Raw genomic sequence first — 19,236 nt, forward strand, 5'->3', positions numbered from 1 at the left:
TTTGCAGGAGGAGGAGGGATGTGTCATGTCTCCCCTACCTTCCCGATCCCTACCTACCCAAGCCCCACCCACTGGGGCAGACAAACAAGAAAGATCCACTGGGATTTTTATTATTAAAGATAATATGTACCATATACATTATATATACAGTATGTCATATATATATATATATATATATATATATATATATATATATATATATATATATATATATATATATATATATATATATATATATATATATATATATATATATATATATATATATATATATATAGCTATCCGTCTTCATTCAGAGACCAGAATAACTGAATAGTTCCCACTTCATACCCTGAACTCCCTCGTAAAGAGAACGCGATGCTAATACCGATTCCTTCTTCGAAGGAACAACGTCCTTTTGGTCAAGTCTTCGTTTCGTAACTCTGTTTCTGGTCGAGGATTTATGACGGGAGATTATTGTCCGTTCCTGAAGTGGCTCTCTCTCTCTCTCTCTCTCTCTCTCTCTCTCTCTCTCTCTCTCTCTCTCTCTCTCTCGTGAACGAGTTTTGTGTTGTTCGAATTTCGACTTGGCCAACAGATGTTTCGTTTTGCGGTGGGGTTGCTTCATTCATAAGGAGGTTGAGAGGTTCATTTTCTGCACTCCTAAGTTGTTGTTCTTACTCCACGCTTTGAGTGGAGATTTTGTTGATGTTACTCGTTGTATTATTACTCCACTCAGTAAGGAATTTTCTTTTTATGCACTTTACAACGTTCAGGATAAGGAAAAGGCCCCGTAGTGGGTTAGTGCCGTCAGTGCACCCGTGGGGTGCAATGTCGGCATTACTTAAGGTTCTTTGCTGCGTGCCTTCGGCCCCCATAGCTGCAACCCCTTTCGTTTCTTTTGCTGTGCCTCCTTTCATATTCTCTTTCTTCCATCTTACTTTCCACCCTCTCCTAACAATTTATTCATAGTGCAGCTGCGAGGTTTTCTCCTGTTACACCTTTCAAACCTTTTACTGTCAATTTCCATTTCAGCGCTGTATGACCTCATAGGTCCCAGCGCTTGGCCATTGGCCTAAATTCAGTATTCAGTTCAATTCAATATTCAGTTCAGTAAGGCAAAGGAATTTCGCTTGCAAATTGTGAGTCTCAAGGTTCCGCGGTCAGATACCCGTCCGTTCAATAATATCATTGTGATTTAAGACAAAAAAAAAGATTTCAAAACCCGTTTGAATTTCTTGCAAGACTACGCATAATTTTTTTTAAATGCCGTCGAGCTAATGTCTTTATCTATTATTATTATAGGCTTTCCTTTTATTACCGACTGACGTTACGTTATTTGATTTTTATTTTTAATTTTGCTTTCAATATTATCGCCATTTTTTTTTAACTAATCCTTCAGTTTTATTTACCAAAAGTTAGAGCTGGAAAACGTGAGAGTTTGAAAGACAATTCTTTTAATATCAGAGATACACTTTTGCCGCGTAAGAATCTTAAGAGATTTTTTAGTACCAGTAAAAATGAAAATACAGCAACGGTTGCAGTTTTACACATTTCTCTCTCTCTCTCTCTCTCTCTCTCTCTCTCTCTCTCTCTCTCTCTCTCTCTCTCTCTCTCTCTCAAGCGCAGCGCAGCCATTTTAAGGAATCGAACGGCGGCTGCGAGCGGGGCCCTTTTCTATGCTTGTACATTTCATATCCTCAAGCAGTGTGTGAGTTATGTTTTATTTATATTTCCATTCGGTGGCGCGCTGCTGGCATTTCTTCCAATAATAAAACCCGCTACGTGGCTTCTTTATGTCCTTGGTACGTAATTTTTGATGGCTGCCACCCTAAAGGAATGAAGGATGTGATGAATTATTCAAGAGGTATTTAGCAAGGTTTATTGACCCTTTTCCTGAGAGAGAGAGAAGAAAGAGAGAGAAGAAAAGAGAGAATCTTCTTTTGCTATCTCTGGACGACACTTGGCTTCCGTTTTATTATCACAGGGTAATCCCGCTTGAAGGCAGCGCATGCGCTGAGAAGTGAGTGGTCAGTGCGATATTATTATGTGCTTGCTTTCGTCTTGTTTTGAGCCGTATCCGTTGCTTAGTGTCGATTGCAGTCATTTTTTATTTTTCTTTGGTTAATAGAGTAATTTCCTTGCATTTGTCTTTGTAAACCAGTCTAGTTTTCGACTGACTGTAATAATAATGATAATAATAATAATAATGATAATAGGCTGATGTATTGGTTTGTAACTGTAGTCGCAATACGACATAAAGGTGGGGCCCTTTTTAAAAAATCTATGTTGTGTTCAATGTTTATTTTTATTGAGTCCTTCCGTCGTACCCTACATAATCTTTTTAGTATGCGGATGTTAATGTTCTAAGCTCTTTTGAACATTTATTACTTGACGAACCTTTAGATATTTGTCCAACTCCAATAGCAATGTACGTGTGGTTTTGTGTAAATGTGTGTGTGTGTGTTCTCGTGTTGAAACCTTATACTATCAGACGAAAAAGATCCGGTTGATTTTCTTATCATTTCCTGCAAGATTGAGTTGTCCTAGTAGTATATATATGAATGAGGTCATGAGTGCAGCAGAGCTGTTGCTGTGGCGCTGTGCCGCAGGAAAACAAAAGGGGAGATGAATAGCGTGTCTCAGTTCGCAAGGGAGCGATGGGTTTCAGGTCGGTTTGTTTTCGTTTCCCCTCGTTTCTGCCCTCAAGTGTTTGTTTGCGGCGGCAGGGTCTTAGATCGGTCGAAATACATTCTTGAGTTAGTGTTGGGCAACACTTACTGTATGAGGTTTCTGGTAATTCTGGGATTGGGCCTGTTTTCGTGGGAAGTAGCCTATATGATGGGGGTAGTCAAATGTCTCGTGGCATCTCGTTTACTTAACTTTCTCAGATCTAGCTGTGATGCCACCACATAGCAAGTATAAGACGCACCCACAGTTGGGTGTATACAATTATTCTTTCATACATTTTCTATCTGAACCCAGTCATGTAAACTTAAAAATGCCTTCTTTCTTGTTTACTCTTTGTACATCCAGTTCTTTAAACTAAAGAGTCTTTCATTCTTTCATGTACTTTGTACTTAAAGTTCTGTAAACTGTAAGAAGTCTTTCATTCTTCCATACACTTTGTACTTCCAGTTCTGTAAACTGTAAGAAGTCTTTCATTCTTTCATACACTTTGTACTTCCAGTTTTGTAATCTGTAAAAAGTCTTTCATTCTTTCATACACTTTTACTTTCAGTTCTGTAATTGTAAAAAGTCTTTCATTCTTTCATACACTGTGTACTTTCAGTTCTGTAATCTGTAAAAAGTCTTTCATTCTTTCATACACTTTGTACTTTCAGTTCTGTAATAAAAAATCTTTAATAAAACTTTGTACTTTCAGTTCTATAATCTGTAAAAAGTCTTTCATTCTTTCATACAATTTGTACTTTCAGTTCTATAATCTGTAAAAAGTCTTTCATTCTTTCATACACTTTGTACTTCCAGTTCTGTAATCTGTAAAAAGTCTTTCATTCTTTCATACACTTTGTACCTCCAGTTCTGTAAACTGTAAAAAGTCTTTCATTCTTTCATACATTTTGTACGAAAGGAGCGTCCTGTAACCAGAAAAAACTTTAAGTTCTTACATACATTTTGCACGTAAATCAGTTCCGTTAACTGATAAAGGCTTTCCTTCTTTCTTACACTTTGTACATTCGGCTCTGAAAACTGAAAAAAAGCCTTTATACATGAATTCAGTTCTGTAAGCTAAGAAAAATGGGAGTTTCAGTTACCGTTAAACAAACAATTTATACACCGAGTGAGATCCCTGAAAGGGGTATCAAAATTCGTAAATTTGCGTAAAATTGAAGAGAGAACATCACTAGTCGTCAGTGCACCTCATGTGGTGCGATGTAGGCATTACTTAAGGGTGTTTGCAGCGTCCCTTCGGCTCCTAGCTGCAACTGCTTTCATTCCTTTTACTGTACCTCCGTTCATATTGTCTTTCTTCCATCTTGCTGTTCATCCCCTCCTAACAGTTGATTCATAGTGCAACTGCGAGGTTTTCCTCCTGTTACACCTTTCACACTTTTTACTGTCAGTTTCCGTTTCAGCGTTGAATGGCCTTAGTTGCCCCAGTGCATGGCATGTATGCCGGAAACCTATAAATCAATCAAGCACTAGTTCTAAGACAAGAAACAGGCAAGTCAATGAAAGCACTTCAAGTAAAGCTGGATTCGATGATGCTATTCCATCCCATTTTTCTTCCTCCCGTTGCCATGGCAACCAGTCTGTAGCATCACAGTAAGTGTTTTGTCCCTGGGGCGCGATTCCTGTGCTTTTGTCACGGCAGATAAAGTAGACCACTAAAAGGGAGGCATTATTAAGGTGCTGAAGAATGAAATGTCCTCACGCTCCACCTATTTTTTTTTTATTAGTCAGTGAAGGACATACAGTATAATATTATGTGGATTGACTGATATAAAAACCGTGTAAGTCCGGTTCATTGTAAAGAAAATTGAATCCTCTTGTTGATCGGTAAAAGTGAAATTTTGAAAAACCAGTAGAAAGAACGATAAAATTACATAACTTTTTGTGTAAAACGTATTCGTCGAAAGTATGTTAATCACAGTCGTCAATATATATATATATATATATATATATATATATATATATATATATATATATATATATATATATATATATATATATATATATATATATATAAACATTATGTTTCAGTTTGCCTTCCAGATTACATTGTTTGTGTTTCCAGTTTTCCTTCCAGATTAAATTACAAAAAAGCAAACGTCTGAAACTCAATTTATAAAAGTAATAAATTTCATTGCATTCCTAAATACACGTAAACCAGTTCCTGTAATTTGTATTAAGTTGTATAATATTATCTGGCTTATGGAGGTTACCCTTTATACGTAACTGGAGTTTCAGCTCGTCCTCATGGACCTGAGGGTGGGGTGGGGGAAGGGGACGGTAGGTAACCTTTGTCCTTCTGCTGGATAACCCTTAACCCTTCAGACACCTCCCTTGGGGGATAGGGACCTGATTTAAAGCCAGACACGAGTTCCTGCGGCATATTGATTGATGTCAACATAATTGCAGTGATTCGAGAAAAGGTCACTTTGAAAATCCTTTTTCATTCGTTTGGCTTTATATTCTGGTTTCTTGAGATTACCTTGAAGACTCTCTCTCTCTCTCTCTCTCTCTCTCTCTCTGTTCATATTAACTTTAAGATGATCGTCTCTCTCTCTCTCTCTCTCTCTCTCTCTCTCTCTCTCTCTCTCTCTCTCTCTCTCTCTCTCTCTCTGTTTAGGTCAATAGGTGCTCAACTGGTATTTAAGGAAACTCGTGTATATCGTCAGAGAGAGAGAGAGAGAGAGAGAGAGAGAGAGAGAGAGAGAGAGAGAGAGAGAGAGTCAATAATCTTAAAGTTGATATGAAGAAAAATTAATTAGTAAATAACAGAGGGAGAGAGAGAGAGATTGAATGTGTCGATCATCGTAAAGTTGATATAAAAAACGAAATAAAGTAAAATGAGAGAGAGAGAGAGAGAGAGAGAGAGAGAGAGAGAGAGAGAGAAAATGGTATACCAAAACGAGAACCACCAGTACCAAAAAAAAAAAAAAAAAAAAACAATTAATGGTGCCAGTCATGACATTATACATCCCCCGAGCAGCCAACGTTTTCAGTGGAGATGAAATCACCGCTAACCGGTGCATCACTATAATGTGACCGGGAATAGTAAATAAAAAGCCACAATAATGTATATGGAAAAATACAATCATACATATACATTATTGTGACTTTTTACTTACCAGCGTTAATATGCACGGAGCGCCAGTAGAGCAGAGTGTTCGAAGGTGTGTGGAGAGAAGAGAGAGAGAGAGAGAGAGAGAGAGAGAGAGAGAGAGAGAGAGAGAGAGAGATGTAAACACCCTGGCTTTCCCGTCTCCCGTAATCGTTTAGCTCGGGAGATGTGTAATGTCATGACTGGCGTCATTAATTGTTCTATTTTTGTACAGATGGTTCTCTCTCTCTCTCTCTCTCTCTCTCTCTCTCTCTCTCTCTCTCTCTCTCTCTCTCTCTCTCATTTTATTTCGTTTTTATTTATAACTTTAAGATTCTCTCTCTCTCTCTCTCTTTTTATTTATAACTTTAAGATTCTCTCTCTCTCTCTCTCTCTCTCTCTCTCTCTCTCTCTCTCTCTCTCTCTCTCTCTCTCTCTCTCTCATTTTTATTTCGTTTGTTCTTTATAATAATTTTAAGATGAATGACTTTCTCTCTCTCTCTCTCTCTCTCTCTCTCTCTCTCTCTCTCTCTCTCTCTCTCTCTCTCTCATTTTTATTTCGTTTTTCTTTATAATAACTTTAAGGTCTCTCTCTCTCTCTCTCTCTCTCTCTCTCTCTCTCTCTCTCTCTCTCTCTCTCTCTCTCATTTTTATTTCGTTTGTTCTTTTTAATAACTTTAAGATGAATGACTCTCTCTCTCTCTCTCTCTCTCTCTCTCTCTCTCTCTCTCTCTCTCTCTCTCTCTCTCTCTCTCTCTCTGACATATAGACGTGTTTCTTGAATTCCCATTAAGCACCTGTTGACCTACAAAACTAATTGTACAATTACATTACGTTGGTCCAGTCGTTCGGGTCACAACGTGGGTGGAGAGAGAGAGACGTTAGTTTGATTAATATTTCCTTTCCATATATCGCTATGAGAAGCTATAAAGCCTCAGACTGTCTCTGTAGACCTATTGTTTCACTAAAGCCCTTCTGATAGAAATGGCGATCCATTTCATTCAGAACCACGATTTGTATATTTTATAACAGATTAGTTCTCGTCAGTTTTTTAAAGAACATTGTTGATGGCACCATATTTTTTTACAGCTTAATCAAAAGCAATGAACTATAGCTGATTCGTTTTAAAATATGCCAGGTGTCTACTACTACTACTACTACTACCACTACTACTACTACTACTACTACTACTACTACTACTAACGTTATGTTTTTACGTCAGTCTGTCCTTCAAAGAAGTGTTAAATAGACTCTTCAGTACATGATATTGTTACCGGATATTATCTTGTCATCGAGTGAAATTGATAACTTTGGGTCTTTAAGTTGCTTAACGTTACATTGCATCCACAAGTCAGTAATTGGTATTTGGAAAGTCTAAGAGAGCAAGGTATTTTACACTCTGAGTCGTTGTCGCTCGCACGCGCACACAGGAAGTAGAACGAAAATTTTAGACTTAATCGGAAATAAGGCTGATAAGAAGAGAGACTCACTCCTCTCTTAGACTCTTCTCCTCAGTTTGTGAGAGAATAATATCTCGGCGAGACTGACTGTCGGTACCTTAGTGGACTCTGATGACACCATAGACGCCGTTCCTCAGGAGAAAAATCGAAATGGATCAGTTCCAGTATACAGACGACTTTAGAGTGAGTTTTTTGGGGCGAGGGGGTGTCGATCTGTTGTGCTTGTGTTTTTGAAAGGTATCTGTGCCTCGAAGTCTGTGAGTGGTTTTTTTTTCTCTCTCTCTCTTCTCGTTGTTTCATGGCCGTGTTTTTTTTCTGTGGTAGAACTTTAAAACTAATTTTTTTCGTATCTTTAGTTAGTGCTTAAGAGTCTGAAAAGTCTATGAGCAATGGTATTCACTCTCCAGACCCCGCTATGTGTTCGGTGTTAACGACGCCTGTAACCAGAAGATTTGCGACGCCGTATTAAATAAACAAAACAATCAGCCTATTATATTCTGTGCCGTCTGCTCATCACTTCTAACATTCGCGTTTTATGGACGAGAATTGACGTATAGGGGCTTCAAAATTTGTAATAAGATTTGGCCACACCCCGGGACGAAGTGTATTTACTGGACGCAATCTCAGTATTGCTTTGCCACCAAATATGGAAAAGTTCACTTTCCACCAGAATAACTTTTAAATTATGAAAGTTATCTTCTCTTAATTTTTCAGACGAGATTGCGCAAATCAGAATAGATTTACTATGATTGTACGCAGTCCGCTATTCGTTTCATTTAAACCATTTTTCTCAGTGTCGGGAGGTTTGTATATATCCTATGTAGTATCATTTTGTCTTAATGATATGAAAGGGATCATGTCTACCAACCTCAGAATTCGTTGATAGGCCTACTGCTCGGCTGTTGATCGCTTTTTCGTTGGGACTATTTTGCTGATACTGCCTCCACAGATTTGGAAAAATTAGACCCATACAGCGTTCTATCAACGTCACACGTCAACCATTGTGCCTAGAAGCATTCGAAGAATTTTAAATTTTCTCTCTCTCTCTCTCTCTCTCTCTCTCTCTCTCTCTCTCTCTCTCTCTCTCTCTCTCTCTCTCTCTCTCTCTAGTAAGCCGATTTTTGTTCAGTAAACTATATTGGGATAGAAATTTATCCACGTAATGGCCCTTTGAGTATATGTTTTAGCTAATCTGATGCTTCCATCAAATTATTTTTTTTTCCTTCTCATTAAAAGAGTTTATCTTGTATTACTGAATCTTGTCTACGTAAAATGATGTACGAAAGCGAATTGTGGTTGTCAGTTTGTTTTCAGCTGGTTCTCTCTCTCTCTCTCTCTCTCTCTCTCTCTCTCTCTCTCTCTCTCTCTCTCATTTAAGAGTGAGATTTGTTCTGTTGTATAATTGTTAACAGTGTTGAGTGTTTAATGTGCCGTATGATAGGTATACCGACTTATCATAATTTAAAAGGTAGAATGTGACATGGTAATCCTCGCTGCGCGGACGTGCAATTATTCATCAGATCTCTCTCTCTCTCTCTCTCTCTCTCTCTCTCTCTCTCTCTCTCTCTCTCATAAGTTTTAATGACCCTGTAAAACCCGACTTACCAAAACTCACACTTCCTGTTGAGAGTTGATAATAAAAAATTCTCTTTCTCCCTGTGAGTAAACGCTGGCTTACAACTCCTAATGAGAAGTTTGTACCTTCCTTCCATTCATATTTTTTTTTCTTTTGAGTCGCCGTTTTTATTTTCTTAGTTAACTCCTCCTACATCTGGCTGTTTTCTCTTTCATCCTCCAGCTTGTAACTAATGAAAGAATATGGAATGTACTTTGGACTTGACGTATGCTTTTCAGCTCATGAAGAATAACTAAAGCTTTGGTAAATTATCTTTGTATATTGTTTATGCCTCTATTTAGGGATATAGAGAGAGACTTTCCGTGGAAATGGAGAGACTGTATTTGAGAGCACATGTGAGACAAATGAATAAACAAGGGGGGGGGGGAGGGGACACATGGAAAAGGTTCATTACAAAAACAGCGACGCCGACCAGGGATTAAGCTGAAAAGAAAATGACGTCGCTGCTCGGAGCTGTTGTTTTAGTGGGTGGTCCTAATTATGGTCTGTTGTGTGGTTATTGATGCGGTATCATACTCGAATATTATCTTAATTATCATTGTTTTCTGTGATTATGGATCTGACGTCCCCGTAGGGGGGTAGTGCCGTCAGTGCACCTCACGTGGTGCACTGCAGGCATTACTTAAGGGTCTTTGGAGCGTCCCTTCGGCCCCTAGCAGCAACCTCTTTCATTCCTTTTATTGTATCTCCGTTCATATTCTTTTTCTTCCATTATACTTTCCACCCTCTCCTAACAATTAATTCATAGTGAAACTGCGAGGTCTTCCTGCTGTTACACCTGTCAAACTTTCTTACTGTCAATTTCGCTTCAGCGCCGAATGACCTCATAGATCCCATCGCTTGGCCTTTGGCCTGAATTATATATTCTGTTTTATTATTTTCTATGGATCTGATGCCATTCTCTTATCATATATTGATTATGGTTTGTTACCATGTGTATGGATCCGATGAATGTTTTTGTATGTTATCCTAATTACGGTTTTATTTCCTTGTGTATGGATAAAATATTGTCCTTTCTAAGGGCCCTTGAGATCCATATCACTTCGATATCTCTCTCTCTCTCTCTGTCCGAGTTTACCGTTATCTCTTTACGATAAGAATCGGTTAAGCACTTGTAATCATAACTCGTTCAGAAGTAGTCGTTGAGGCTTAAGAGTCTGAGAGCGTGGAAGTGTGCATTCATTTTCCACCAGACTGAAGCATCGCGAAGTCTTCCCTGCCATTTCAGCGTTTGTCTTCGTCTCGGAGTGAAAGATGGAGCCGCGCTACAATCTCTGTTATCGTGATATTGATGTTCCTGTCTTTGGAGTGAGTTTTGAAAGAGAGTTTTTAAAAGTGTTATTTTTATTCGACGGAACTAATGTTTTGGTGTTTAGTATTCCGCACACACACACACACACACATTCAGTGTAGTCGTGCCAAAACTTAGGTGCTGTAGTGTCTGATTTCATGTAATTTCAATTAGATTTTAACTTCTCCAGTACCTAATGTCATTGGATTCGATTTCTATCCATTTCTGTGAAAACACAAAGAAGAAATCGATTGGATTTCTCTTTTCACACTCTAGTTTTTGGTATAGCTTAGTGGCCAAGGGCCTGTACACATTTCTGTCAGGAGTTCGGAGCTAGGCTTAGGTTTTGAAAAATTACTCCGGATTCCCGAAGAAGTTTAGAGGAAATCTTACTCATATATAATAATAAATAGAATTACGCGTCCATTATATAATCGTTGTGTTGCCATTTCTAGATCGGGAAATCTAACATAATTTCGCTGTGAATCAACGATATTTAAGAAGTATCTTATTTATCCAAAGAAAAGAATTACCTATTTGCAGAGTATTTAGTTTCCTTTTTTCAGATATAAATGTTGCCTGCATAATTGGCCCTTAGTTTTGAAGTGTATTTTGAATGAATAAACCTCTTCACGGACTTAAAGTCCTTTGATATACTTGAGTGATTATGGAATGTTCGAGTTATAACGCATAGGGGTTTAGAACGGGATTCTGTACAGGATTAAATATTGAACTAACAGGATCTCCCGCATGAGGTGTGTCCTGCTGTAAATAAATGGCTGTTGTATCGTTTGTTGTGATTTTTATAGAATTCCTTCATGTTGTGTGCATTCTGCCCTAAAATGGAAAACTGCAGTATCTGCAAAATTTTCGAAATTGAGATATGCCCCTAATACACAAGTTACTGCAGTTTCTGAATGACTCTTCAATGCTTTCCACGAGTATTTAGGGTGCCCCATTTGCAGTATCTGCAAAAACAGTAGTAAGGCAAGGAAGTATCTACCATTTTTCTCAGTTCTGTATTTTTGTAGGGCAGTATTGTATGTGTGTGTGTGTGTGTGTTCGCACAAACAGTGACTCTTTTAATAACTGTTTGTTCCTAATGGAAGTTGACTGATTGATTTTAAGCCGATCTAGCGTTACAGGAGCGTCGTTTGGCGTGATGTCATTTTGTACCACAGGTCATGAGGGTCGTGTTTTGGGCAGCCCCTGCCTCAAAGCATGTTTCTTGCCTCGATCGTGCTCCGTCAAAAGCGTTTCTTCCTGCTTTTGATGACTGGAATGTTATCCTGTCATTCTGGGTCACTCGTCTCTTTGATATATTTATTGATTGTGAACACAAGAGCCGTTCATTTTGAACATGTATTTTGCGAGGGGTAGGGAGCCCATTCGAAATATGTTAATCCCTTTCCGTATTGGTTTGTTACCTAAAACATGAAATGGTTTCCCTTATTTGGTTATCAAGTTCGTATGTTTTGCACAAGAATGAGCCATATTTCGTGTAAGTTATCAGTTTTCGAAATTTGGTGTTTGAAGTTTTTGTGCCAATTTCTTTTTTTGTCCATGGTGGCTTAGGAAAGTTACTGATATGACCCGTGTGTTTATGCTTATTTTTTATTGATTCATTCTTATTAGTACTAATTTCTTCTAGAACTGTTTGTGAAAACGAATTCCACTACTTTTATGACCGGTATGTTTATGCTTATGATTTTATCGATTTATTTTGAAGAGCACTCATTTCTTCTAGATTGTATTTGTAAAAACAAGTTCCACTATAACAGATTAATCAGTAGAAAAGGGTAATCATTTATTTGTTTTTCCTTTCATTGTTATCTGTTTAAAGTTTTGGATTATTCCCCATATTGGGGTTCCGCTTGCTTATCTACTTGTAATAGGTTAAGTGATTTTGAAAGTTTGTATAGGTGATTACCTGCGTGTGGTATAGTTAAGTCAGTTTCAGATCAAAAGGCAGGGTGTTTTGTATCAAAAGCAGATACTCTCTCTCTCTCTCTCTCTCTCTCTCTCTCTCTCTCTCTTGAATGTATATATATATATATATATATATATATATATATATATATATATATATATATATATATATATATATATATATATATATATATATACCTCTGTCGATGTAAAAATAAAACAGTAAGACGAATTGATAGTGTTTTAAAAATCGCTATTTAAAATGTATGCATTAATTTAAAATCTCATTTTAGTCGTCTTGGTAAAATGAATCGGTTAAATCGCTAGGCAAGAGTCGTCCGAAATGTCACTGTTGCGACTGACGTTTTGGAACAGGATGTGCGTCCGGCAAAGAGCAAATATTTCTCTCTCTCTCTCTCTCTCTCTCTCTCTCTCTCTCTCATTGTTTCTCTCACTGGCTTGTGTTTATGAATCATCAGCCTGACCTCATTGGCTGTGATGCCGATTTGTAAAATTTTAAAATATCTCCCTATGACCGCCTCCTGCTCCTCCTCCTCCTCCTCCTCCTACTCCTACTCCTCCTACTCCTACTCCCTCCTCTTCTTCTTCCTCCTGTTCCTCCTCCTCCTCCTCCTCCTCCTCCTCTTGCCCCGGAAGTCAGCCAATGGCGGCTTCCCTCTGGCGTGCGACGGACGGGAAGTCCCTCACATCCCCGGTTCTGTCGTGACGGGAAAATGCCGTTTGTTTGAAGTTATAGTCGGGACTGCGCAGTTCCGTTCGGTCCTTCTGGGTATGGGGCACATAGGGTATTTGAAGGTGTCTTCAATATTCGAAACGAATGGGATTTTATCTTCGGGGCACGTAGAGACTCATTTTGAATGTTTGTGCCGGGCATTTCTCTCTCTCTCTCTCTCTCTCTCTCTCTCTCTCTCTCTCTCTCTCTATTTAATTTTCATTATATGTTGTGTGTGTGAAGGTCATTTGATTGTTTATGTGGGCTCTCTCTCTCTCTCTCTCTCTCTCTCTCTCTCTCTCCTCTCTCTCTCTCTCTCTCTCTCTCTCTCTTCTCTCTTCCTCCTCCTCCTCTCTCCTCTCTTGCCCCGGAAGTCATTATGTTGAATGTGTGAAGGTCATTTGATTGTTTATGTGCTCTCTCTCTCTCTCTCTCTCTCTCTCTCTCTCTCTCTCTCTCTCTCTCTCTCTCTCTCTCTCTCTCTCTCTCGTATTTAATTTCATTATATGTTGTGCGTGTGAAGGTCATTTGATTGTTTATATGTTGTCTCTCTCTCTCTCTCTCTTTGATTGTCTCTATGTCTCTCTCTCTCTCTCTCTCTCTCTCTCTCTCTCGTATTTAATTTCATTATATGTTGTGCGTGTGAAGGTCATTTGATTGTTTATGTGGGTCTCTCTCTCTCTCTCTCTCTCTCTCTCTCTCTCTCTCTCTCTCTCTCTCTCTCTCTCTCTCTCTCTCTCTCTTGTATTTAATTTCATTATATGTTGTGTGAGGGTCATTTTATTGTTTATTTGGTCTCTCTCTCTCTCTCTCTCTCTCTCTCTCTCTCTATAATTTCATTACATGTTGTGTTGGAGGGTTATTTGATTGTTTATGTTATCTCTCTCTCTCTCTCTCTCTCTCTCTCTCTCTCTCTCTCTCTCTCTCTCTCGTATTTAATTTCATTATATGTTGTGCGTGAGGGTCATTTGATTGTTTATGTGGTCTCTCTCTCTCTCTCTCTCTCTCTCTCTCTCTCTCTCTCTCTCTCTCTCTCTCTCTCTCTCTCTCGTATTTAATTTTATTATATGTTGTGTGTGTGTGTGTGTGTGTGAGAGAGTGTGTGATGGTCATTTGATTGTCTATGTGGGGTATCTCTCTCTCTCTCTCTCTCTCTCTCTCTCTCTCTCTCTCTCTCTCTCTCTCTCTCTCTCTCGTATGAAATCCATTATATGTTGTGTGCTTGTGTGTGTGTGTGTGTGTGAGAGAGAGAGAGAGAGAGAGAGAGAGGAGGGGGCGGGCTAATGAGTGGAACGTAAGGCTGAATATGGAATAATGTAGGTGAAAAAGAGGGACTTTGAAGAGGAAGCTTCAAACAGCCCTTGAAAAGACTCGTAGTAAGCTACTGTGATTTGAGCACAAAAGCCTCCCCCCTCCTTCCCCACCGCACTCATATACGCTCTTAGTGGATGAACCACCTTCCCCTCTTCTTCCCCTTTTCATCAAATTTCCCCTCGTTCCATGCCTTTCCTCTCCCTTCCCCTCTCCTCCCCTCTCCCGCTTCCCCTTTTCACCGTCTTGTTCCTATTACACAAGTCTCTATATTGCTAACCTCTAACCACTTCTTGCGTTTGGAAATGCTCAAGAACCCCCTCTCTCTCTCTCTCTCTCTCTCTCTCTCTCTCTCTCTCTCTCTCTCTCTCTCTCTCTCTCTCTCTCTCTCTCTCTGTTCTGTCCTCGAAGAGCACATTAGAGATTATTTTGAGACCTGGTACCCAGAAACTGCTATTAAGGAATGGGGTTGTCTCATATCCTAATGGTAAGATCCTTTTGTCATGGGTCATACGGAATGTACAGTACCATTCGAGCTAAACTTTCTTTTGATGGAGTTTCCTTGAATAGCCTGGTTCAGGAGTTTGAAGCAAAATGTGGATAAGAGTAGCTTCAGTGTATACATTGTTATTTATTTCCCTTTTGGGCAAGGATTGAAGGACTCTCGGTATGGACTATAGTGTCTTTCATATTACATAATCTTCAGCTTGGATATATCATTCGTCTAGAGGTTACAGTCGTTGATACTGGTGTAAATGTGGGGAATAAATTTTGGTAAAGTCCTGTAGGACCTGAAATGTGAGCTTCAAGCAGATTTCTTGCAATTTGTAGTGGTGTCTTTGAGATATGTATTCAAGCTTGTTCCACAACAAACCCATTAACTTCATCCAATTGCCCTTGATATTTTTAAAACTCTGCAGAAACAATGTCTTAGTCATTGATAACTACAAGTAAAAATGAGTTTTAAGGCTTCCTGTCAGTTCAGGAAAATGTCTTCGTTCCTTATCATTGGGAAAACCCGTACTTTTTTTTCGGTTTGTTTCCATTCATAGAGTTGTTTATTGTTGTCTGTATTTAGGATTGTTTGTTTGTTGTGTAATTCAAAGATCAGATGAATTACAGTGCCAGGTCATTAGACCAAACATTCATACATCAGTCAAAAGATGAATTAAAGTATACCGTATTGATGAGTGCTGTGTGACTAATACACACATAAACAAAGCCGCTCCAACATCTTCTAACAACATAACAGACACCTCACACGTCTCGAACTGTCGACCTAACCGCCCAGTTCTCCTCGCTGCTGGGAGAAAGGGAGCTGGGGATTGGTACGATACATGTACACATCGTTACCGGGGTCTAAGCGATGCCAGGCAGGGCAGCCGATCGAGGCTGCGGCCTACCCCAACGCCAAATCAAAGTCCTTCAAAAAGAAGGCATCGTGCTTACCCCATATAAAAATGGGAAAAAGCATGTTAAAACGAAGAAGATTGATGAGTGCTGTGTGTAAGATGTATTATTGTTATTGTATTTCAGTTTAATTACAGAAGTGCTTTTCCACGGTATTTAAATAATTGGTTATCACATGCCATTCCTGTATACAACTTGCAAACCCATAACCTTTACATTTGCATCTATGGCATACTTTTTATGTCTTAACGACTTTCTTATCCCAAGAATTTGTTGCAAGAGAATGCTTTAAGTACACATTGTTGCAAGTGAGTAATTGAAAACTTGTATTGCAGATGTCAAGTCATCAACAGCTGCGTGCATTAGTCGAGCAGCTACAAAGAGAAGCGAGCATGGAACGGATGAAAACATCGGATGCTATTGATCAACTTAAGGTACCGTTGTTCTCTGCGTCACGTTCTGAGCTTATTGCATAGTTACTTTGTGAGTATAACTCATATTAACTTCTGGGTATTTTGCTCAGACTCAGTCAACGCATTTTGCACTGTTACATTCAGCCTATAATTACATTTGTGCATATCGCATTCTGGCGTTTTGTGTATACGTTGAACTTATGATGCAGGTGCACTTATTGAGTAAAAAAGATTCATGTTTATTGTAAAACAAGTTACATACATTGGGGACCATACACAGAATTTCGGTAAACAGGATTTTTAAAAAAAAAGTAAAGACAAATAAACAATTTTTTCCACAAAGTAATTATCAATTTTAACATTACCAGTACTGCAGATAAAGTGAAATAATACTATACAACAGACAGAAATTTCATTAAAAAAGTAATGTTGTTTTCTGTATGAGGTCTTTGAGTTGAATATCCCAAGAATAAAGTGCAGTTGTTAGTGCTAATGGAAGCACAGAAAATATTCATCTCATTTTATGAAACAGGGCAGAAGCAATGAAATAAGGTCAGTTGTCTGTTTGCCCTTAGCGTGTTGTCTCCAGTTGGGAGCAACATGTAATGTTGCAAGCAAAACAAGAACTAAGACTACCAATTATTATAGTCTGCTGTTCATGCACATTATGGATTTTGTAGTGTGCCACCAGTGACTCCATTGATAGATGCTAGGTTAAGGATTGTCTAGCAGAATGGGTCTGAATTTTTTCCCAATTTTTCAGGTAACAATACCTATTTCCATTTCATATAATTTCAAATGATAAATGCAAATCATCTGCAGTTGGGTTAAAAAGAAAGAGTAGTGCTAAGGATTGTTAAAGCGAATGGGTCTATAGTCTGTTTTTCACTCAAGTATATTACCAACTTGTTCTGCTGATTCAGTTGATTAATGCAGATTTTCTTTAGTTTCCAGTCAATTTTTATATACTGTATGTGTGGCATTCCATTATTTTACACTTGTCTGATTGTTGGAAGATAAAGTGCTGTGATATTTCTAAGTACTCTCCCAAATAACATTGCTTTTAATATAATGGTATTCAGAGGTCACATATTTAATTTTTCTTATCAGAATTATGCAGTATATAGATCGGGCTTTACCTGAAAGAAAAAATTGGTATTTCATTTTGCTAACAACTCAAACATGTGGTTATGTTGTAAGTGGTTTTGAGTATCCTTAGTGGTGTATTTTGAGTATCCATAGTGGTGTATGGTATTTCATATATTCTCATAAGATAGTATAGGTTTTAATACTACATGTGGTGAGTGTATGGTTCTGGATTGAACCAGTATGCCTTTGGCTCATTCTTGAATGAATGTATATTTTACTACTTATTTAGTATAGGATAAGTATTGGTTTTTGAAAGGCTTAAAGACTGAAGTGCTTTATAATTAGGTGTACTGTACAATGATACATTTATTATGAATAAGAGTATAATCAGTGTATGATGATCATAATATACAAACAATAGTTGGGATTGTTTTACCCCCTTGACATCCCATAATCATTGCTACAGAGATACATCTCGGAACACGAGGCTGACGACTATCTACTGGTCGGCTTCAGTTCTCAGAAGGCGAACCCCTTCCGGGAGAAGAGTTCCTGCACCGTCCTCTAGTATGTAAGCACAGCAGGCCCTGGCTGCTTTTGGGAACATTTTGTCTTCTAAGTGTTTTCTGCTTCTAGAATTTTATTTTGCAGTGGTAGACATCGCTATAGAGATTTTTCGTTTGGCTTAATCTCTTTTAGTTTTGGCTGTTGTTGATAAGATGCTTGAATTATCACAATTTAGATGGTGTGGTTTCATGCTTAGTTTAGTTTTATGTGATTTTATATCTTCTTTTTTTTTTCATTGCATCGTTGCTGCCACTTTATTTGTAGTTTTTGCTTTTGCTTTCTTTGTTTTGAAATTCTTTTAAGAAAATGACACTCCTAGTTATCATCATTGCCTTTCATAGTCAGTGTAGTGCTTTACAATTTTTTTTATCAGGTTTGTAGTATTGAAGTCAAAGATATTACTTTTGAAGTGTGTTCCCATCTTTTACAGTTATTTTACAGTAAGAGTAAAAATACAAAGTTCTTTACAGTTATTATAACTGTGTGCTAGAAATATCTGAAGCAATTTTTGTAATAGCTGGGACTAAATGCTTCTGAAGTTTATGGAAAGTAAAGGATTAATAAATGAGAAAAATATTTTTTTTTATGAATTGCATATGTGTCCAAAGTTACTGCAATTTGCATGCTGTTGGGATTCTAAGCTGTACTATTCTTTCTGAAGGGGTGTTTCAGTATTTTTACAATATTAATAATTGATTTAGTCCGCAGCTGGGAAAACATTGCTTTGAATGATTTTCATTGAAATGCTTTTAAGTGGCTATTTACTTTTTGAGCAGTCTGAGCTCAGTGCTTTTTTGTGTAGAATCTTTGAAGCAGGTTATGGGTGCAATGAGAGGAACTGAAAAATTGTAGATTCTGGTATGCACGAAATGGTAAAAGTGAAAATGAGTAATGAACTGGGAATTCTATATTTTTCAAGGGCGACTATAGTATTATTATAACCCAGATGACAACAGTAAAAATAGAATTATATTTCCAGAAATGTAGGAAAGCATCAACATACAAAATCCATTCCTTCGATTTAATGTGCAAAACATGGATTACCAATTTTAGAGTTAAGACTGATCAGCAATATCCTAGGACCAAAATATTTTATGTTCTCTTTTTAAAATAAAGTGTGTGTAGGAAAGGAGTGTCTCAAGGCACAGAGGATATTCAAGTACTTTACATGTGAATGGTAAAGAAGTGAGTCGCATTTCTGCATCATTTCATTTTGCTTTGCAAGACATATCATTATAAAAAGCAGGAGGTTAGATAGAAGATCACTGGCTCCCTGTGTAAAAATATCTTAAGCAAAGTTGTCTTGAGCAGTTGGCCCAGTATATATATAGTATTGATAAATACTAGTGGAAAAATTCTTCTTTCTGTACTTACTTCAAGGCCTCTAGGTCAAATGAAAATCAAGGTTTCCTCAGTATAAATGCGCTGAAGGTTTTTTGATAGGGGCATAGCCCTATATGTTGAGCATGCCACAGATCTTAAAAGAGCTTTCTAAAAATACCAAACCAGCATGGGCATATTATTTTGTGCTAAGTAGAAAATACAAGAAAAGTATGTCTACTTTGTAGACTTGCATCAACCCAAGAGAAGAAGTGGATTACCAAACCAATGGCTGGGAGTTATGAATGAA

General features: G+C 38.0%; 1 protein-coding gene across 12 annotated transcripts in view; it reads left to right on the plus strand.

The window, feature by feature from the left end:
* LOC136839177 (guanine nucleotide-binding protein subunit gamma-1-like) overlaps nt 1-19,236 on the plus strand; it is a 70,807-nt gene that overhangs the window by 46,103 nt on the left and 5,468 nt on the right. For 2 of the 12 annotated variants that reach the window (XM_067104869.1, XM_067104871.1), the window contains 2 exons: nt 15,873-15,971; nt 17,506-17,610. In XM_067104869.1, coding sequence (XP_066960970.1) covers nt 15,873-15,971; nt 17,506-17,607 — 201 coding nt within the window. In that variant the 3' untranslated portion in view covers nt 17,608-17,610. Of the gene's footprint in view, nt 1-7,216; nt 7,411-9,996; nt 10,172-15,872; nt 15,972-17,505; nt 17,611-19,236 lie in introns of those variants that run through there. The other 10 variants (XM_067104870.1, XM_067104873.1, XM_067104872.1 and 7 more) reach the window with 8 other exon arrangements.

This window comes from Macrobrachium rosenbergii, chromosome 6 (genome assembly GCF_040412425.1).
Source record: "Macrobrachium rosenbergii isolate ZJJX-2024 chromosome 6, ASM4041242v1, whole genome shotgun sequence".
Lineage (NCBI taxonomy): Eukaryota > Metazoa > Arthropoda > Malacostraca > Decapoda > Palaemonidae > Macrobrachium > Macrobrachium rosenbergii.